This window comes from Chiroxiphia lanceolata, chromosome 2 (genome assembly GCF_009829145.1).
Source record: "Chiroxiphia lanceolata isolate bChiLan1 chromosome 2, bChiLan1.pri, whole genome shotgun sequence".
NCBI lineage: Eukaryota > Metazoa > Chordata > Aves > Passeriformes > Pipridae > Chiroxiphia > Chiroxiphia lanceolata.
This window is the reverse complement of record NC_045638.1, coordinates 73,561,232-73,584,921: the sequence shown is the minus strand read 5'-3', so window position 1 is coordinate 73,584,921 and position 23,690 is coordinate 73,561,232. Positions and strand designations below refer to the sequence as shown.

The following is a 23,690-nucleotide window of genomic DNA, read 5'->3' as shown; positions in this document are numbered from 1 at the left end:
AATCTTTTTGCACCAATGGACGTGTCCCAAAGTGTGTGTGTGTGTGTATACCCATGGTTATTTTGTAATCCTCCTAAAATCAAGAAAAATGCTAAAAATTAATTTTCATCAAAAAAGCCCATCAACCAATGTGGCCCCATTTGTTCCATATTTTCCTGAAGCAACTAACATGACATTTCATTCTACTTAACATTTTCTCTGTTTTTACCTATCAAACGGGTTCTGAGCAAAACACTGTTTCCACACCATAGAGGCAACAGCCCTAGACATGAGGTAGGAGTAATATTTGGCACCGTAGCCCACAAGATGACTGAATCGCAGCTGCCAAGCCTGTAAGAAATAAAAAAAAAAACAAAACCCAAAAGTTATCTTTTAACTTCTTTAAATTGTTCAGCATTTCTCTCATGTACGATGGGAGAAATCTGGTATCATTAATAACAAACAATTAAAGAAAAAAGAAAAAAGCAACCACCACTTATCCCAGACTGAACAATCCTTTATTACAATAAGCATTTTTCAGCCTAAATACTGTCTATCCAACACACTGATCATCACAATTGAAATTATATATAAACAGGAAAGAAAACCAAGCAGTAAAAAAAAATTATTCATATTTAATAATAGCTGTGTTGTTCTATTGGTCTTGAAAAAAAGACAGAATTACCTTACTACAAATAATACCATATGTTATAATTTCCCATCTGGGTAAGTGCAGTGTCACTGGAAAAGTTCAATTTATAAACTTCTATCACAAACAAAATGGTAATAGGGACTTGCATTTAATACTATAAAAATATACAACTTTCCATATGCCAAAAACCTCAGAAGTAGACAAATTACATCCGGATGCAATACCATTGCTCACAGATTCGTTTGCACATTTTAAAATGCATATATATAAGATTATAATCCACAATTATATGTTTTTTCATGTATTGTTACTTGACTTTATGACACATTCCAGTGATGGCAGATGTAGCCAGACAATGGGACTCACTTCCAAAACAGTTTAGTTACTAGTTGGGCGAGGGAACGTGGCACTGAATGGGTATAATCATATTCCATATCATGCACCTGCCGCTGGAAAAATTGAGCGATGCAACAGATTGCTGAAAACTACTTTGAAGGCATTGGGTGGAGGGACTTTAAAAAATTGGGATCAGCACCTAGCAAAGGCTACTTGGCTAGTCAACACTAGAGGCTCTGTCAATCAAGCTGGCCCTGCCCAAACAGAACCCCTTCACACTGTGGATGGAGACAAAGTCCCAGTGATTCACTTGAGGGGTATGTTAGGTAAAGCAGTTTGGGCTAACCCTCCCTCGAGCAAAGGCAAACCCATTCATGGGATTGTCTTTGCTCAAGGACCCAGATACACTTGGTGGTTAATGAGAGAAGATGGGGAAACCCGGTGTGTGCCTCAAGGAGATTAACCTTGGGAAAAAACTAATTTGTATTCTGAGTTGCATGCTGCAGGAAAAGTCACCCCACCATTGAGTGCCGCTGTGCCAGACATGTTGGAGCTCCACTACGAACTGGAGTCCAAGGCAGAGAAGTGGTATGCCACCACTGATATCGCAAATGCGTTCTTCTCCATCCCCTTAGCAGCAGAGTGCAGGCCACAGTTTGCTTTCACGTGGAAGGGTGTGCAGTACACCTGGAACCGACTGCCCCAGGGGTGGAAACACAGTCCAACCATTTGCCACGGACTGATTCAGGCTATACTAGAGAAGGGTAAGGCTCCAGAACACATACAATATATTGATGACATTATTGTATGGAAGGGAAAACACAGCCATAACCCACTACAGCAGACCTTTTTTTAATGCTGCTTGGTGTTGACAGTTTACTTTATGTTTTCTTAGCAAAGAGAATCAGAAGTATCAGCCCTACTTTCACAGAAGTAAAAATACTTCTTTTTTTTTTATTATTTCCCTGACTTTAACAGAATAGTTTAAATTGTGACAGACCTTCAAAGGTCATCTGGCCCAGCCCTCACTCTAAGAAAAGGAAACTTTAATGAGATTTCTCAGGGCTCTGTCTAAAGTCTCAGCATCTCATGAGATGATTTCATTGCCTCTCCAGTGCAATGCGAAAAGGCAAGCAGGTCCAAACTGAAAAGAAGTTGTTTCCCAACATATTTGGGCATATTTTTTGAAATGAGAATGGATGACTATATAAAAGAAGGAAACTTACTCTGCCTGTCAGCTCTGAGGAAACCAAAGAGGAGACAAGTCCCATATCTTATTTTTCCTCCTATTCAAAGTCAAAGAACCTCTTAACATTCTCGTGATATGATTGTTGTCAAGACTTTTGTAGATATTATAAAAACCAAAGGTTTAAAGAGGAGCCCAAAGATAAACAATAAAGTAGCATAACAGATGTTTTACATTTAAATCCATAGGCTGTGAGATGCTTGTTCTTATCCTACAGTCAATGGTTGAAATTCTGACGAAGCCAAACAAAAAAAGTGAAAGGACATTAACCATTTTCCAGAGCTATTTATCTTTGACTGTGATTCTTTACCACAGTGTAGTTAATAAACTCCTGATTTTTGACAGTTGAAATAAACTATGCTTCTTTATTCAAGAAAGTTCTGATCATTATCTTATTCTCCATTAGCCAGAAAGATGTATGTGTATGCTAAAAAAGTGACCAACTGAGAGGGTGGAAAAAGAAAGTATTTGGCCTTTAATCATTCTTTTTTCCTTAAAAGAAAAGGTAGCAAAGAGTGCCTTATAATCTAGATTACTGTGAACAGCAGATGAGAAACACGTTGCTAGCTCCCTTTTCTGAGCAATACCTACAAATAAAGTTCTCAAAGTTAGCTGTAATTCAATCATCCAAAAGCTACTTTTAACAAGACGGTTATCTCCACCCTAAGATGTGTGTCCAAAACAGATGGAATTTGCCATGGGTCAGCAATCAAGCCTGTACTGGTGACCTACACAACTAGTTAAAAATAGGAGTGACAAGGTTAAATGAGATGAAAAAACATCTCCAGTCTTCAACTTTTCTGTGGGTCTTGATGTATGGTGCAAACTCTTGAAAATTATTAACTTTTTCTTTCTTTTCTTTTGAGGTAAACACTATATCTCATTGTAATGCAAGTACATAAAAACATTCAGCTTGAATACAGATTCTTCAGTTTGCTCTGAAAGGTATTGTGGTTGCTGTATTTATACTTTGTACCTACAGTTATTCTAACTACTCCCTTAATTGTAACCAGAATCACTAAACTAAAAGCACATTTTGAAACAGATCAGAGAGCCTACATTTTTAGAAGACTGAGCAGGAAAACATGTCAGTTTATTAAACGAAAGTTTGCAAAGTTATGACTAGAAGTTTCAACTCTCTCAGGAATGTGGAAAACTTTACTGATTAATTAACATACTCAAAATGTTTCTGGGGTACAAACAAAATAATTTCTTTGAGTTGGACAGAGGGAAGACTATTTCTATCTCTCCCATCAGAATGGAATTATTTTGCCACATCATATAAGCTGTAACTAGGACAGTATGTCTTCCTCAACAGCTCAGATTACATAGTTCACATCAAATGTTCTTGCATTTAGTAGTTTGCACCTAAAACAGCTCATCTGCTCTTCCAGGTTGATCAACTATTCCATTCATAGGGTTTCTTGAAACTCTGTATAACAAGTAATTAAGGAGAAAAGAACAACTTCTCAGCAACCTGTCCAAGACCAAATGCTTGATTTCGGAGTCTGCATCTAAAACAAGCCTCAGTACCCTCTGTTCAATTTGGTTTGACCTTGTCTTTGCTATAAGCTTTACTAACAAATTTTGCATTGTTTACTTTCAAAAGAGAAAAGGAAAGGATATAGAAAGACCAAGGAAAGACATTGCTCATCTCTCTCCCTGCAGCTGGAGAGGCTTTCAAATATGATGAAGTTGAGATTTCAAAAATTCATTTGGAACAGGACAGTATGCAAAAAAGGAAACAAAAATGGAGGATGACTCAATCCACCTTAAGATAGATGACTTCCTTCACTGGAATACTTAAGGAACATACTTTTAGATAGCTCAAGTTATTAAAGATGACAAGTATTCCCAAAGGAATACTGCACCTAAGATTATTTTCCTATTGCAAACCACAGTGAAGGAAATCTGATAACAAACCCTGTGGTTCCCTACTGAAGTTTGAAGCCCATATTCATTTTCCTTTAACCACTACAGATTTTCCCCACTCCGGAGCATAAATAATTCTAGCCTGTCATCATTTCCTGTCGCTACTTTTGTCCCAGTCCTCACACAAAGTTTCTGATCAGGAAGTCCCAATCTTCAATATTTCACTATTACCCAGCATCTATCACATTGCTCAAGTACATTTTCTGAAAACACCCATCCTCTACCCTAGTTCACAAGGAGCTACCTGTCCACATTAAAAAAAATACCCTCTTCCTCTCTTTCTACTTCATACAGATGAGATTACAACCTAGGAAATCAAATGTTAAAAAAACTCAAGAACATATAGGCTACTGCTCCTTTAAAAAGTTCTATGATGAATAAAAAGAGTGCCCACATCACTGTAAATGTACTTGAAACTAAATGGTTGTCCTTTTAGCATAAAATTCCACTTCTCCATTTTAATAAATTCAGATATAGATGCAAAATGACTTGATTTCTTCTGTTATTTCCAGTAAGGAGTGATTTCTCTATTTAAAAAAAAAAGAAAAATACTTATCAAACTCCCTTTTGGACAGGGCAAAGGCTAGACATGTAGAAGTAGGGCACTGTCCTTATTAAATTATTATAATTTTGGTAAGCAGCTAGAAAATTAATGAAGACTCTGAGTAATCTCTTACTTCAAAAAGTTCCATGAACCCATTCCAAGAGTTTATAAAACAATGCATTTTACAGCATAGCCCATGGGTTATGATAATATGCCATCCACAGGTCATGTTCATGCCTGCTTTTTATCCAGCACAACAGACCGAAATAAAGGTGTGCAACTGATCCACTGCAGTTATTAAGGGGGAGTTCTGTCCACCAACATTATCAATCTTTTCTTATAACCATGTCTGAAATATTTCCAAAATTACATGTGCAATGGCTTTCCACCCTATCATGCAGCAAATAAAAACACATTACTGATACTTTTTTATTCATACACCTTATCAGGATTTTTTTGAAGTCCTTGTAGGATTCATTCTTAGGGTAAGATTCAGTTCATTTTATATAATACAAAAATTTAGATGTGATGGTAAAAAGGCAAAATTGAAAGAAAATCCATAGGTAACTTAATATAAACTAAATTAGCTTTTGCTTGAGCACAGGTAAACACTGTTCCATGGGGCTCCACTAATTACATAGGAACCAGTGCTACAAAATTCTACTACATCTTTTGGAAAGAAAAAAAAATCCTACAGAAATTCTTGAGTAGTGCTTGGACTTTTCAAAATGCTCTTCCAACAGTTCCTGCTGTGACTTTAGGTACTTCAAAGTATATTTATGTCCATTTTGCTTTGCATCTGAAGACAAAAAACACAAGTGAGAACCTGAAAAGAACCAACACTAAATTAAGGAAAGTACTTTTGTCATTTAAGTCTTCTAATTACAAAATGTGTGCTTCAGTAATTACACCAATGAGCAAGTTGCTGAATTGTTGCCACGAAGAACAATATTTGATGGAGATGATATCTGGTGCCCTCCCCCCTCTTAATTAAATTCTTATTCTGGCAGGAAACCCAACAGAGGAGCAGCCAACTTATCTCCTTCAGGGGCTACTGGGTGGAGAACCCCTGTGTCTGGCACTAATTTGGTATTATTGCTCCTAATGCTCTTGAATTTAGCTATCAGCACGGGTGGAAAACTCCTGAGAGCCATGAGAAGCTCCAGGCTCTGGTTACTTGGAGCCAGAAGAGAATGGCGATTAGCATGCAAATCAGTACAGGCTATTTCCCTCTGCTGAGGCCAAGGTTTATCAGGGCTAGTGGAAATCCAGGACAACACCACTCTGGTATGCAAACAAGCACGCTCGAAGTTAGCACAGGCAATGTTTTCTTGGCACTGTGTCAGCCACTCATACAGCAGGAGCTGGAGGTGGAAAATAAAGAACTGCAAGTCACAGGTCAAGAACTGTGAAGCCACTTTTCAGCACAGAAAACTGGTGAATTTACTGTGGGGTGCAGATCTGAGGGATGCTCCACATTCAGTTTAGAAAGTTTTCTGTTCTGATGTACTAGCTGTACAGACATCATTTTAAATTATCAGAGGGAAGAAGTGCTGTTAGCAAATGAAAAAAATGTGTTATCTGACAACCAGGAGATCTGGTTGTACTTTTTGACTCCACTTCCAGTTTTCAAGCTCTTCACACTCATATTCTTTCTAAGACCGCTTTTCTCAAATTTAAGGAAGATACTCAAGTGATCTCCAGTCATCCCATATAGAAAATTCCAGTCTCATTCACTCATTACAATGACTCTAGAATTAGTGTGCTAATCGAATTAAATGCCCTTCTCTGAATCATTCCTTTGCTCCCTTTCCCAAAATAACTGAGACTTCAGCGAGACAAGCTGAGAAGCCTCCTGGTAAAGTTTCTCTCTTTTTCTTGCCCCACACAGCAACAGGAGCAAGCAGCACAGCATTGCCAGCAGAAGCCCAGCTAGCAGAACCCAGGGCTGCCAGGCTCCAAAGACAGGAGCAGCCTAGAAGCTGTGGCTGCCAGGCTCCAAAGACCAAGCTCTGCTGCTGGATGCACTTATTTTGGAGAAGCCAAATTTTCACACAGCAGAATTTATTCTGCCGCATTTCTGTTTAAACTACTTACTTCATGAAACAAATCAAGGATTTTTCACACACTTTTTGCAGCTTAAAGAATTCACTCTTTTGTTCCGAAACAAAACACAGAGTATTTTTCCTTATTATATTCATTTGTTAGTTAAGTTTACAGAGTGCTTTGAAAATGTCCTCTACTCATTCTCACTAGAAAAAACAGTTTAATGAGTTCTGGAATGCAGAGTTTGCAAACTGTTTGTGCCAGTAGCTCTCTCAGGGGAAAAGCTAGAGCTCTTACTGACTGTAGAAACAACTGTCTCCACAGGTATGCAGCAGCTTGCTTGGTCAACTTACATTCTCTATTTCTGCCCTGAACCCCTTTAAGCTTTATAGAATTACATCATCATCCTTCTGGAGTTTCACAATAATAATAAAATGCAATAAAGAGCCACTTTCTTTCCTGCAGTTTATAATCTTGTTTAGAATAACAGAAAACTAATTTCAAGAAACCACATCTTGTGCTGCACCTCTGACTTGCTTAATGTCAATATTCTTCAGTTTTCCAGTGTCATGCATTTCTCTCTTAGGAGTGGGAGAGAACACAAAGTAAACCAAACCAGAGACACCGCTGATATTTTAGAAAGCGAGTCAAGCAAGAGATTAAGATTTCAATTTATAACACTTCTGTGTTTTCATTATAAAATGATAAATAAATCTAGAATAGCAGGGAATGTAAATATTTTTGCAGTTGTTTAACTAAGGAAGAGGAAAGGAATTTAACATGCAATTAACCACTTACGTGATTTTAGATATGTACCATATGGTCTTCAAATTGCTTAAAGAAAAATATTTAATTCTTATTTATAAACTGTTCATGAATTTGAGCTGCATATAATAAAATCATTTAAAACTATTTTCTCTCTACTCACTTCTCTCCTCCCCACAAAGGGACTAAGGGAAGGGAGTCATGGGAGATAACAAAGAATACCGACATCAAAAATCCGTATGTATGATTTGCATTACTTCGCAATGATTAAAATTTGGATTAAAAGACACAGAGATATGAAAATTGATTCTTTTTTGTGTTTTGACTGATCATATTTGGACAAGTTAAGAGACAGTGTTACTTGTCAGTATTTTAACTAGTCTTTAAAGTGAAATACAAGAAACATGCAAACAAACAATTTTCAAACAATCCTTCACATTGTAACATGTAATTCTACACACATATACATATAAACAGGCAACACCCTCCCTTCAATTACCCATTAATAATCTCTATTACTGACTAAGATTTAAAAATTCATAAGCCTGAGGTAAGTAGAATCAGATCACCACCATTTACTTTGGGTACAGACTCACACTGTAGCCCAAAGTTTTTATTCTAATTTTCCAATTAAATCTAATTTTAAGTATTGACCTATTCTTTTAAAACAAACATCATGAATGCTGCTTAAGATAAGCTCTTACAAAACCCGAGAAATATCTTAAGCGATGTTGTAACTGCAAAATACATCTGCCAGTACAACTTAATCATGTAAATTATCTGTACCAACACTGGAAGATGAAATCACTACTTTTCTACAGTAACATTTATTTACTATCTTTTGCTAGAGCCATTCCAGACAGGGATATAAGGGATCATGACTCTCATCCTGAATCTGCCACAAGCTGCAGTGTAAACTTAAAACTTTTTTTCCCCCCCTCTCAGTCTAACTGCCACCTCCTGTGAAGCGAGAGTGCTAATAGTTCCTCTCTCTTGCTCTTTTCTGTTTTGACTGCAGGCTTTTCATAGGAAGGACAAGCTCCCACTGCACTTAGAGAGCATTTAATTTCAGGCTCTCTAGCCTGTCTTTATGGCAATGATCTATTCAGTTATATCTATCACTATCAAATATAGCTCCAGTACTGCAATCCCAGGGGAAAAAAAGGACATATGAACCATGAAAACAGAACTATATAAACAATCTCTGTTTATATATGGGTATTTGGTATTATTATTACATAAATCTATGTAAGATCTATCTAAATATGTTTAAAATGTTACCTGGAGATGTATGCAACTATTTCCTGCACTGTGCCATGAAATGCTCTACTACATGGTAAATATGGCAAATACTATCGCTAATGTATGTTTGAGTTTCATGGGACTAACGCTTGCAAAAAGAATTTCCTTAAAAGTGCTTCATATCTTATGGTATCTGTAAACACTCTGCTCCTGTAGATAGTTGTCCAGTGAATAGTGTCATGTTACCACTGGAAAACAAATCTTCACAGTATTTGCTATCACCATTTTCTTTATCATAAAATGAACTCAACTCCACAAAGACAGAAACCTAAACAAACATTGAAAGGTGACTTTAAGAGCTTTTGAAATCCCAGCCTCTACTTTAATACTGACCTCAGCAGGGCACCAGTCTTTTTGAAAATGGCTTTTAGCTATTAATTATTTATAGAACTATCACTTCCCCAGAGTTCACTGTGCACTCTTTTATTAATCTTTTCCTCAGACCCAGACTCTTCAACTTGATTTCATAGTATACTTTTTAGAAGGTTCATATGAAAACTAATCCAGGGATTTGCACTCTGTGTAAATAACTTTAGTTTCCAACATGGCAACGTAAAATATTACCTTGAAGGGGTTACACAAACTTCAAGAGGTTGAGTAATAACATATGACTTCATCTCTCTTCAAAACACTCAAAAAAGTGGAATATGAGCAACATCAGTACTTCTTCAAGTAACTGAAGATAGATAAAAAGTGGAAAAGCAATCTTCTATGAAGGCTCTCCAGCTTTACTACAAAACAGTCTTCGTGATCTACAACAGTGCCTATAAGAGTGATCCAAGATCTACTGGGTGTCTGTTTCCCTCTTCAACAAATGAGGGGAAAAATTGACAAGAGTTTAAAAGATTGAGTACTAACCATAATAACATTTGCTGTAAATTATACCATTTTCCCCCTCCTATTATCTGCTCATTAATAAGAAACAGTCTCAATTCCAATTATTTTTTTCATAAAGGTTCTCACCACATTTTCTCTTCATTAGTCAAAAAAAAAAATCAGTTTCCCTAGCTTTCCTCATGTTTCCAAAAATATTATCTTTCCAAAACTGCTTCTCTGTATTTCTTCCATTTTTGCTACATCTTTTTAAGAGACAGACATGTACTACAGGAGACAACACTAGCACTACAAGTCCCCAAAGACAAATACAAGAATACATTTAAAAAACCCAGATATTTTCTTTTACAGTATCCCATGAATAAAAGCATGCTCTTTTGGCATTTATGGTTGTTTAAATACTTATTACTTAAACTGCTTTCCTAATACAAACTATCCATTGGTAAATGAGTGAGAGGGGTCCTGCCATAATATCCATTAGCTTTTTCACAACTCTGCGATGAATCCCATCAGGCCCCACAGACTTGTGAACATTCAGTGTACACAAACAGAAAGTCAATGTTCCTGCACTCATGGCCCTCATACTCTGAGATCTGGGACACCTGAGGTCTATTAGTATAATTAAAGACTGAGGCAAAAAAATGCATTGAATGCCTCTGCTTTTTCTTCACACCATTAGTCAGATGACTATCTTCAACAAGTATTGGTCCAGTGTTCTCTTTAGACCTCCTCTTGCTATTAACATACTTTAAAAAGCTCTTCTTGTTATCTGAAACAACACTGGCCAGTTTCAACTGTAATTGAGCTTTGGCCTTTTGTGTCTTCTCCCCACATAAAGGCTGAGAGAACTGGCATTGTTTGGCCTGGAGAAGAGAAGGTTCCAGGGAGATCTTACAGCAGCCTTCCAGTACCTAGAGGGGCCTAAAGAACCTGGAGAGGGATTTTTCCCAGGACATGGAGTGATAGAACCAGGGGGAATGACTTTAAATTGAAAGAGGGGAGGTTTAGATTGGACATTAGGAAGAAATTCTTTACTGTGAGGATGGTGGGGCACTGGAACAGGTTGCCCAAAGACGTTGTGGATGCCCCATCCCTGGAGGTGCTCAAGGCCAGGTTGGATGGGGCTTTGAGAAACCTAGTCTAGTGGAAGGTGTCCCTGTATATGGTGGGGGGATTGGAACTAGATGATCATTAAGGTCCCTTCCAACCCAAACCATTCTGATTCTATGATAAACAAATCACACCTTTGTACTCTTCCTGCAAAGCCTGACCTTGCTTCCATAGATCATACTGTTTCTTTTTCTTCCTGAGCTTCACCAGGACTTCTCTGTTCAGCCAAGCTGGTCTTCTGCACTGTTTGGTTGATTTACAACACAGTGATTCAAATTCACACAGTGAATCACACAGTGATTTTCAAAATTTCTGCAACATTTATCAACTGAAGGAGCTTATATAAATATTATACAACTGAAGGAGCTTCTATAATATTATAAATGTATTGTCATCTAAATCATTAACAAAACCACAGAACTGCAGTAATTCCCAGACAGATCCCTGGTGACTTCTACTTAAAATGTCTCTGTCTGAAGCTAAGCCTTCACCTGTTTTGCCAGCATGTTTTCTTTGTGTTGACTAAGCCATAAATTCACAGTTTGCTTGGACAATTATGATTTACAAGTGTCAGAAAGCTTGCTAAGTCTAGAGTCATCCTATCAGCCACTTCCTTCCTGTTTCGAAGGTCAAGCAATATCTTAAGAAGAAGGAGGATTCTTCTCATCTCAGATGGTTCTTAACAAAAGCTGGGTTATTTTGCTCAGTTGACTGTTCTCATTTGTACCTTTGAGCTCTCATTGTACTTATGAGCTGCTTAATAATTGGTTCTACTACTTCTTGACTGACAAAACCCAAACAATTAGTCTACAGTTCTTCTCCTTTCATAAGAGTAGTTGTAATGATAGCACTACCAATTTTTCAGGAGTTTGTGATTGATAATTCTTCCAGGTCACTGACTACTTTGACAAACTTAAATATTCTGACAACCTGACTACATCTAACCTAGTTATTCTCTCTTTTTCATTTTTTAATCTCAGTTCTTTTTCTATCCATCTCAAATATTATACGTATTACCTATCTAACCAAAATCCACTTATTTTTCAAGAAACACTGAGGCAGAGATACAGAATATTACTGCTTTTTCTGACATTTATTCTTCTTTCTCCCACTCTGCTCTTGCTTCGTCAGTAATTACGGAACTTTATTACCTGCTCTACTTGCACTTTACAACTCAGCATTTCTAGCCTTTTTTGTTCTGAATTCTTGCATTCTTTAAGTAATTATCTCCAGTCACATAACAATTTCTATTTTTTATTATCTTAATAAAGTTTTAGAGGGCATCAGGATAGTTTGTATCTTTGGTTCAGTCTCTTGGATAACTACATAATGTCTTTTGAATCATCATACTTAGCTATGTTCCAGTTCCAGAAAATATCTGGCAGCCTTCCTCTTTCTGATGCACTGTTTTTAATCATTATGACTGGTTTTGGTTTCTAAGCTGCTTGAAATTTCCACAGTTTTACTTTTGGCTCATTAGCATTTATCCTGTATTCTGTTTTTCACACTTTTATATGGTTTCTACTTTTCTAATAACCTCCTTTTCTCAGATATTCAAAAGTACAGGCTTTTTCTCATGCTCAGTTCTTTTGAGCATCTTACTGATTACCACCAAAAATTTTGTACCCTCATCCACCACCCACTATTTTTGTTTTCAAAAGCTTTTTGCCAACAGTACAAATTCTACCTTTTAGCTGTTCTTTTTACATTTCCTTTAACCTAGCTTTCTGTTTTGCTTCGGTTCTAAGGTTACATTAGTTTAGCTTAATAAATCTAAAACAAATTTAGGAAGGTTTTAGATAAAGTAAATATGAAATGAAATTACAGTTTAAAATTCAATAGGCAGCCACTACTTAGCATTCCTTACCAATAATTTTAAGATTTATGTGCACCACTTGAGTAAAGTTTTCAGAATTCAAAACCACTTTTGCTGTCAGAGGTTAAGGGTTATCACTTATTTATTTTAAGACAGCTGCCTCATTGCTTGCTCAGTCTATTTACACTTTTTATATATCTTACTGATATTCACATGAAATTTTATGCAGAAACAGAGTTATAACTGCACATTAGTAGTCACTCCAAAAACCTAACAAGAAATCCAAAGACAACAGATGACACGAGGACACAGATGGCAGATTCTATAACAAGATACTTAAAACTGCCAGCCAGCCCTCAGTAGGCTGAGGAATAAGCCTGTTAAAACTATACTTTCCTCTTCACTGCAGCACCACTACTGACAGTGATCATGATCAGCACAAAACTGAACTTCAGAAATCACACTGTCTCTATTTGTGGCCTCCAGCTTACCTAACACAACTAAGCATGAAGTCACGTCACCTTCAAACTCCTAAGTAAAGGCTCCTAAGAAGGAAAAAAGCATACAGCTACTCTTTTGCACTCAGGTGTTCTTCAATAACAATAAAAGAGGCAGCTTTGGCTCATGGTGACCATGTGTGATGCAAAATTTTCTGTTTGCAGGAAAGCTAGTTCTTGCTGTCTATTGACACTAACTCCTCTTCAGCCAACCAACCACCCAGATGCCTTTGCATGGGCCCTGTTAATGAAATCCTTGTATTCTCAGCACCCATGGCAAGCCATATCTTCCTGTAGTGCCTAACAGCCTCCCTAAGCAAGTATTCCAAGTGTTAGGTTGCATCTCATCCATTGATTCCCTTTGTCAGGAACACGACAGACACAACCACAGCAAGTTAAGACAAGGACTTAGGTGGAGCCTTCCAAGGTCAGGATCCCTGTCTGGGCAGAGTCCCCCCAGCTGCAGGAAGAAGACAACTAACAACTACATTGGTGAAACACTATTTTTCATACATTTCTTCCCTCTAGGGCATCTCTTACAATACCTGCCTTGTCTTCTGTTGGCAAACTTGGTTGGCTAACATATTTGGTCTCACAGGTGTTTTGGTTTCTCCAAACACTATCAACCACAGGCCATTAAGAACTTTTTATGCTGTCAAAGAAACCTATACTCTAGACAAAAGTATATAACCATAATTAAACCCGTAACCTGATGCACATTTTATGACATCAGTAAAGGTTGTTCTTCTAAACTAATACGTATTTTTATATGCTAAAGCAAAAAGGTATATAGCAAATTATTCAGTGTTCCAAAAAATATCAAAGGCTCCCTACATACCAACGTGTTACCTCCTATCAAACGTAATTATAATGATGTGTGTGGGTTAATTCCAATATTGTACTTCATATTCAAGTACCACACAAGAAATTCATCTGTTTCGGAAAGAAAAGGCTTCAGCTTCAGAAGATCATGTAATTTTAAAAAATGCAACACAGACTATTTAGAAGCGATCTAAGAAAGAACCCAGGTTCACAGTGACTCACCCTTCAAAACCATTTTTCTTCACAGTCGCAAGTCAAACCAGCATCTCTCACCAAACTTCCACATCAGAAAAGGTTACTACAATGGACAGCTAATTAATATGTAAGTCCATAATAATTTTCTGAACATAAGAATCAACAGTTCAAACTAATTCTCAAAGGTACGATGACTTGGGCAGCTGGTGTTCACTTCATTACTGAGAGCTCTTTCCTATAACTGCAGGAGGCTGCAAACTCCACTATCATTGCAGAGCCTGTTTACCCTATATGTCATTTTTTGTTACAATATTGAACCAAAACCCACAGCAGGAGATAGGAATTATTATGCTTGGCACAGTACTAACAATGGCATATCACTAAGTTTTGATGACTGTCTCAAAGGAAAGTAGTTTTCAAGTCTGAACTTGGGGGACAGGAGAGGACTAAGCAACAGCTCATGGGGAGAAACTTTGATCAAGTCTCAGGTTGATCAAAGGGTCACCCAATACCCGATTTTTAAAAGCCTCTCTGGCCCTCCTGGAGACAAAGGTAGAAAAGACACAGGGAGACACACTAAAAGCAGACAGTGTTATCAACTACAAGGCAGGCCATAGTAAATGAAAACTGACTTCACAAGAGATGAGAAATAAGCTATGATTTGAAGAAAAGTTTGGAACAAAAGCAGAGTACTGAATTCCCCACAGTACACAAATTTTGACACCAAGTACATTCAGGAAGAAGTGGCTAGAAAAAGTGTGGGCATTATTATTTGGTTTATCTTGCTTTCTTAGAGTCAAAAGGAAGACTGATTGCTTTTTAAAGGTATCGCAAGTACTCAAGAATTCAATCTGTGCAAAATTTCTATTCATTTTCCAAACTCAGTAACACAAATCTCCTCTGGCAGCAAAACTGCCAGACACTACAAAAACAGGCAGATACATTTCCTTGCCCCCTGCCTGGCAATCGTAAGCTTCCAGACTCTGTAATAGAGCAATGAAATCCCAGTGGAATTTTGTCATCCAGGAGACAGCAGTAAACCCTGTGTACTTCTGAACAGATAAGCAATGGCCAGACAGAAATTGAGATTTGCATTATTTAGAAAAACAAAGTCTTGTGGAGTGCTGTTTCTCTGTGCTTCCATCTGACTTCCTTTCTGCCTTGCATGTGGCACCAGCTTCTCAGACTGTCCATATCAACACAGCCAATGTAAATACTACTGCATGCAATGCCAATCTCAATGCCTGTAAAACCTATTTAAATATAGACTTCAACAGGACTGTTTTCGCACTATCCCTCCTACTGTTGGCACATAACACGTGATATTTGCTGAGGATAATGCTTAGGTTTACCTTAAATAGGTATCACCACACACAGTCACATCAGCATTTACTTATCAGGTGAAGTTTATATGTCTCATTTTGAAAGTACTGTAACAAAAAGATGCTTGCAAATTGTCCTACTATCTGAGCTTGTGCCCAAGAATGACAGGAATTCATCTGCTGAAGATATATGCTGTGGATCTACTTCAGTAAATGAATCTGCCCAGTAAGATTGAAGCCCAAGTACATTCAGAGGATATTTACTAAGTTTACTTGCCTGTCAAGAGCAGTAAGAGGGAATTAAGGTTCATCAGAAAGAGATAATAATGGATGCTTGCAGCCCTGACAGACAGTGCTACTACAGAAAAATCACATTAATGCAGTTAAGATCTTCACTAAGGCAGAACTACTTTTACCCAACATGACTAACTTAACATATACAAGCCTGACATAGCAATTCATAGCTGAATCTAAATGTATAGAGAACAAACAAACAAAAAATAATTAAAATACTTTGTTTTCTCTGCCAGCTATATATGTACCTAGACAAATGGTAGAAAATAAAAACTGGTCTCTCTTGCTGTATTTCAATGTCTACCTCTGAAATCAAACGAAAGGAAGAAATATATTCTCTTTGCTTAAAAACTCCAACTTTCACTTTCAAGGCTTTTATTTTTTTACCTGAACTACAAATTAAACTGCAAGCATATCTTAAGTTTGGAAGAAAGAACAAAAAAGGACAGCAAGACAAATTACAGACATTAATTACTCAACAGAGCACCAATGTTATTCTAATGCAATTTTTCACTATGTTTCACTGAAATTTAAACTGTATTACAGTTCTTGACTGGTTCTTGACACTAATTCTACATTCAATAAATAAACACAAGCTTTCTGACAATTCAAAAGTTTACAGTACATTTTGCTAGGATAAAGTTCCAGGCCAAAACTTGCGGTCCCACTTCATAATAATCATAGCCTCACTACAAGATGTCACAATCTTTTGAAGGTAACAGCTAAATTAAAATAATTTTAAATGAACAAAAAACATAGGCGAACTTTCAAAGCCAAGAACTGTACCATTCACCAGACGACTAACACCTGGGGAGGAACAGTGTCAAACAACACTTACAAAAATGCTAAGAAGTCAGACATCCTACGCTGAAGAAAGATACTTCGCTTCTGCTTCTGTGGCTCTGCCAGGCCAGCAGTGGCAACACAGTTTCAATGAGGAAATGGATCTCCTAACACCCTTCTCAGAGAAAGAAAGGTACATTTTGCAAAGGAGAAAAGTACATTTTCTGAGAAGCAGAAAGAGAAAAGGCATTTGGGTATTCTGAGCAAACTGTCAAAGAGTGATTGGGGGGCCATGCTCCTGGTAGGAATTCAGCTTCAGACAGACCAGGAAATCCCGTGATTATCATCTATGAAAACTGCATCTTTGGCTGCCACATGAAGTACAGAACAAATGCATGACTGTTCATGATGAAGATCAAAATTACATACCTCAGCAGAAATCAAGGCTTTTACACTTTCAGATACCATATGAAAGGATAAATGACATGACAAAGGTCACCAATACAGTGAGAAAAACTCACTTCCAAGTCGGACTTATTCTCATGCTGACACTGACAGCATACAAACACCAACATGCAGCACAGTGTTTTGTTGCCTTTTATAAACAGCCCTTTGAAAAGCTGGAATAAACTCTCTTTCCAGTATATTGTTTCCAGTGCCTTAGTAAGAAAATAAAAGGCAACATAGTGAAGTTCACCATGACAAGGCTACACATGTACAAAAACAAGTACATTAATTAAATATTGATATTCAGCTGAAAATTTCCAATACCATACTCTCTGAATAAAGTGACTAAAAGAAAGAAAACTCTTTCAATATAACAATACAACAACAAGCATGTGAGTGTTTGGGGAAGGGTCGGGGATAGGTAGGGGTATTAATATGCTATCAAAGAAAAGGTAGTTCATACAGTTATTCTGTTTCTACTTACTGTATTGGGTACATACGGCAAACCATAAACCTTCTCCTGTGTCTCCTTTAAAATTTCCGTGGTTGACTTTTTTAGAGGGTGTTTACCATGGTAGATTTGGTCCAAGACAGCATAAAATACCTGAAGAAATAAAATACGTTTGTCTTCGGCACATGGTGTTGGCATTTGAAAAACCAAAAAAGACAAATAGAAAAGAGTGTGAGAGATGGACTAGGGAGAGGGAAGAGTCTAAATTCATATGGTTTTGCAAATCTTCTATTTTTAGTATAATGCACAAGGAGAAAAGCAGGTTTTTGGATGACACCAAACACCACCATCATGACTCCATTTTTAAGTAAATTAGGACCTGTCCCTAAAGCCGTCCAGCAATTTCCCTTTTCAAAAATAGTATTTTTAAAGATATTTAATTTTTTTAAAAAAACACCTATTTTAAGTTATTTATTTTAAAGTTATTTGAGTGAACAGAGCAAAATAAACTATTTCAAGATGTGTGCATGCAGCCATGAGAACACTTCACACTTGCAGGGGCAAGTTACAGCCTGGGCAGCGAACATAAGAATTATACAATAATAGAATCATTGAGATTGGAAAAGACCTCATGATCATGAAGTCCAACCTTTGGCCTAAAAGCACCATGCCCACTACACGGAGCTGCTGATGCTACAGAGTTTCTGCTAGAGCCTTTGAACAATGTAGTACTAAGGTAGATTTTTGCTTTTATTTTAGCTCTCACCATCAGAGCAATAAGCTGCTAGAGTGCAAGCTTAGCCTGAGATCACACTGCACCAGGAGGGTACTTTGCCAGAAGTAAGAGCTGCTTCATAGGCAATTTTCATGTAGAAGCATGTGATCTACAACAGAACACAGGCGCATGACTAAATTACTGAGGTGTCTAGAGATTGGGACAGCAGCACGAGAAAAAGACTTTTCAAGCAAAAACAGCAAAGCAGAGTATCTGGCACTTGAACACCAAACATAAAACAGGCATGGATAGAAGACAGTGCTAAGGCTCTGTGTGTGCCACCACTGAAAATAATAGCAGCTTTTTTTCTTTTTTAACATGAAGACTTCCTATTCTGTGGAAGTGCAGGAAAGACAGAAAAACAGGACACCCACTGCTGTGCAACACCAGATATTTCCGAGAAGTCTGATGGATTTAAGGGAAGAGTTCAGTTCAGGCCATCCTGTGGTAGTCCTACTTCATAGGAAAATTGACAAAAGGGAGCCTCAAAAAGCTTTTGTGCAAGGAATGAAGCAAATAATTAGCTAGAGACTCAGGCCCAGTCGCACTCCCAGGGCCACTGCAATGCCATCCCCAGTGACATAAATACACTGTTCCAGGAATTATAACTATGAAATTTTATGGAGAAGTTGTTTGGATGTTTTATGTGATCAGAGTAACACAAGCCCCTCAACCTCTAAAAAGATTCTTTATTATGAAATTCGGGTACAAACCATTCTGAACTCTTTAATAATTTATCCAAATTCAGCATGTATTTTATTTGCTCTGGATGCAAAATGTATTTTCACCAAAATTGTGACTGTTTCTAAAGGACCATATTCCTTCTGTCTGAATAAGATGCCTTTTAACATACAGAACCTGGATAAATCCTTTGACGGTGTCTCTTGACAAATGATAAATGTGAAAATTGATTTTTGTTTTCAAAAAAAAAAAAAAGATGATTATAAGGAGAGGGGTGAATAAGCCATGACTTGCAGGAGCTACTCCTAGATTTTCTGCTTGCTTCCTTCATGGCTAATGAGGAAAAAAGAGGTCAGTAAGACTAAACTTGCATAATCACCCATTAGTGGCATTGTAAGTTTTGTGTCCTACACAGCAACACTGAACAAGACATCGCTCCTCTACAAACCCAGAGTAGGCAGCAAGTTATCTGCTCAGAGGATAACTCCATGAAGACGCAACACCAAGTGGCAAACAATAATGAGTACTTTATTTTTTGAAACGAAAATTTTGCAGGGGTCTTTTTAAATTTTCCATCATTATATCGATAATGTGAAAAACTAAAAATCTAAAGATAAACCTAGACTGGACTGTAAAAACTATAATATTTTTTACTCTTATCTTAGAAGAGAAAGAGGTTTTACAATGCCTTTGCTAATACTTCTCATTCTCAGAGCTGGTCTCTAGAATCCTATTCAACATAGTTTAACAAAAGCTACAGCATTTATGGTAGCAAGGGTGACTGAGAATATGACCAACAGTAAGTAACATGAACAGACCCAAAAATTACCTGATGTAACAGTCCTAGAAAGCTCGCTTTCTCCTGTCACCCTAGGCCTTTGTGACTCTGCAGGAGTTATTTCACACTGACTTCCCCCTCCTCTCTAAAAAACCCAAACCAAACAGGAACCTCAGCATCCCACAACAGATTTTAGCATTCAGCTTCAGCACAACCTTTATTCTCTTTTATCTATCTCTCAGCTTTATTAGGACCAGTTTGCAGTTACTCCTCAGTGTTCCTCACAAGATGGAGCGGACTGCACTGCAGTGGACCTTCTCTAAGTGAAACTGAGGGTCAAGTAGTTTGCGGTCAAAGGTGGAACTCAACTCACAGCTATGAAGTGAGGAAATGTCAGCTGAAGGCCAGTGAAATGGACTGCCTAGAGAGCAATGTGGTGATAGGGAAATGAGTCACTGAAGTCAGCTATAAGCTTTCCCTTGATCCTGGCACATGTAGAGTGTGAGAAGAAAGCTATGAGCCAGACCACCTGGACAGCACAGTTAAAAAAAACTCCCATGCCTGGAAATAAACTTGGATGAACTTTCTACCCATAAACATTCCCATCTACAAACCACAGCTCTGTGTGTTTACACAGGCCTTTGAAATGGGAAAGGGAGACACATCCCAGGACCGCAGGATTTTAGGTGATATTGCTGAGGAGCAAGCTAATACTTAATATTAAGCAGTAGCTAGAAGATGATTTCTAATTTCAGTAAAACATGTTTCTCAAAAGACCTAAAAATATGAAAAGGTCATCAAATAGTTATCTATCTTCATACTGTCTCTCTATTTTGCACTTACATTGATACTTGCTAGTTTCACTTGATTCCAATTCTTTCTAGTTCCTTGTCTGCTTAATAGCATTTATATGTGAACACTTATGCATTTTCCAGTGAAGTTACTACTGACTGAAAGACTCTGGGACTCAATCTGCCTGGCAAAAGCCTTAGGAGAAGATGCGTGAACTCTCCTATCTTTCCTCCTGAGTAACTGATTACATGACCTAAAAGAAAATTCAGAGGTATCATAGTTAAGAAAAAGCAGCAGCATTTCTTACTTTCACATGCCAATAGACTTATTTTCTCAACAGACCACAAAAGAACCTTCAGGTGTTTGCTGTAGTGCTGGAATATTTTTTAGCATTTTTCCTTCTTTTAAAGGTCAAATATGGCTTACATAGCATCTAGCCATCAAGATAGAATATAGTCTTTGCCAAGTCTGAAGGAAAGGTATTAGAATCATCATTCACAGTTTTTTCAGGTATATACACTAGTTAGCACATATATACTTTGGCAACTGCAGACTACAGGGTATTTTTCTTCAATTAATTATTATACCTCTAAATCTGTATCAATAACAGTATGTACTTCTACAAAGGAACATATTAGTTTTATATCTGCCATGCAGTCAACTTCTCTGGGACATTTTTTCTGAATTAATACACAGAAGCGCCCCGCCATCTGTTTCTTTGAAATGAGCGCACACTTCTGCAGGTTTTATATTTGGAATCTTCAAAAACATAGTGTTGAAAGTAGGAAATGAATAATACTATTCAGTGTGGCATTGTGGTCATCTGGCATGAGTTGAAACGGGTTGAACATTAGTTGCACAAGAGTAATTTGAGGGCAAGCAGCCTGCTTAATCACTGCATCATTGCCAGCACCAGTCAATCATTAGGCACCCACAGGAATTTGAGCCCACCAGAAGTGGATGTTCTCTCCCCAGTTCTTAAGCCATGGGGTGTGGAGTCACTCCAAGACAGACCCTACAGGGGCCCCAAAAGCAGCTGAAGGCCAACAGCAGCAGGGGGACTGCACAGCCCAACACAAGCAATTGATGCAATGACCTCTCCTTTTGGAATTTGCCATCTGTCACCCCGCAGGACAGGGAGGCCATGTCACTTGTGAATATATCTGCGACTTACAGTGTTCTTGGTATACAAGCCCATTTAGCCTCCACACTGTCAATCTGGTCTCAAACCTTGACAAGATTATGGCAAATACATACTAAAAGCTGAAAGGAAATCTGTCAGATCTATACATAGCTGTTATGGATGGACACACCAGGAAAGAATGGGCACATGTGAAAGGACTCGATCATCACTTTGGTGGTTACTAATCCACACATGCATTGTGCACTCATGAATAGAGGTTCACAATTAAGCATTCGCAGCACAAATTTTATTTCCATCTAGAATTTTTCTGCCCCCAATAAAAACCTCCTATATGAACTATTTATATTCTTGCCCACATTCTTTCTAGATTATCAGATATCTCTATGAGAATCTTTCAAAGCCAGGAGTGTGCATTTCAAAATCAGGCCTGCAGAGAGGGTGCAGTTATATTTGCATGTCACAGACGTATAGCCACAGATAGCACCCTTCTTGTTGACACTTGCTCAGCCAACCCTGGCTGCTGACAGCCAGCACTGCACTGAAAGCATAATTCAAAAGTCCATTAGGTTTACCAATGAAAAATACATGTATACATTGAAAACAGTGTTAAGTCTGGCTTTGATTAATGTAATCGACGTGTGTACAATTTACAGGTCCACAATCCAGACTTCTGATTAATTTTAAATTCCTTCAAATAACTGCACAGAGCAAACTGCCAATATTTAACTTAGTTTTAATTCCAGATCAACTTCAGTTAACCACTGCAACTCAAGCTTGGAGACAGGGTTGTGATCATTTGGGAACTCCTCAAATCAAAAAATTACAAAAATCTGATCTTTAAATTTGTTTCTTTCTACATCTCAAAAATAATAACTAAACTTTACTAAGGTACCAGCAGAGTTATCTCACCTAAACACCAGGTTAACTGTAAAAGGAAAACTTATATGCTTCTGGCTTAAGGCAAAACAAAGAAGAAAACAAAATCACAAAAATCACACAGGAGAAACTTGCAGCACACTAAATGCAGCCAAACTCGCACTGTAAAAACCCTTGACGGGATGCTAATGCTACTGTACACATTGGAGAATCACTGTTGTATGACAGAAAAAGACCAAATACCCATTTTAGATAGAACCAGATAGAACCCTAACTTCCCTTACTTTCTTTGAAGAACAGCAACACTGATTGTTTATGTGAATGACTGATCAATTGCACCTACCCAGAGAAAATAAAGGTTTATGAATTTAGTTGCTTCTCCTAACACTGTGAGAGAGAAATCTTACATGCTTACAGCTCAGCCAGCAATTCCAATGTGATAAATCGTCACTTTCACAGTGGAGCTACAGAAGACAAGGAGCTCAAATCACATTGTAGTAAATAAATATGATGGTCTGATTTTTCTAAGGTGGCCTGTATCTCTCAGTCCTGCAACATTTTAATAATTTCAGGTATCCAATACGTCCTCTACTTCAAGTTCTCCTTAAATGATTCCATTAATTCAAGAATTCAATCTTAAAACACATTTGGGAATTCTGATAATGCAAACATTTTCAAAGCCATGAGTTTTATTATATTTTCCTACAGATTTAGGCATTTAGCTTGAAGCAGACAGCACAGAACACGTTCAGAAAAACAAACATGACAATTAAGAAAAAAAAAACAGATAATGTGTCTACATTAAAACTAAAATTTGGTAAAATCATAGGAACTAAAATATGTTCTTTAAGTTCTGAATAGAGAGTAGAAACTAGCATGCAAAGAACATACCTGGAGTTGCATATCAGCTGCAGCACACACCTTTTTGGACTCACACAGTCTTGACACCATGTTTTTGGGTAGTGGCTTGAATTAAAAAAAAATTCAGATCATAGAATTATTATACATTTTTAAACAGGATGGTAATTACTAGAAGAGGTTGAGGATACAAAAAAACTTGATAGTAATAAAACCACATTTGAAGTACTTTGCATTGAGGAAGGAAATCTCATTTGCGGAGCAAAGCATTAAACAGTCAATTAAGATATCAGCAGTAATTTACATAGCAACAGAGAAATCACTGTGTCTCTGTTTTTCTATAAATTGATGTCATATTCCCTTATATGCCTGTTAAAAATGTCATTACTATCTTTAGAGATAAAGAATAGATT

General features: G+C 37.4%; 1 protein-coding gene across 1 annotated transcript in view; it reads right to left on the bottom strand.

Moving 5' to 3' along the window:
• MIPEP (mitochondrial intermediate peptidase) overlaps window positions 1-23,690 on the bottom strand; it is a 74,519-nt gene that overhangs the window by 9,490 nt on the left and 41,339 nt on the right. Inside the window, exons 15-17 of the mRNA XM_032678580.1 lie at window positions 23,311-23,385; window positions 17,407-17,526; window positions 209-330 (exon numbers count right to left, since the gene is read on the bottom strand). Of these exons, the coding sequence (XP_032534471.1) occupies window positions 209-330; window positions 17,407-17,526; window positions 23,311-23,385 (317 nt within the window). The remainder of the gene's footprint in view (window positions 1-208; window positions 331-17,406; window positions 17,527-23,310; window positions 23,386-23,690) is intronic.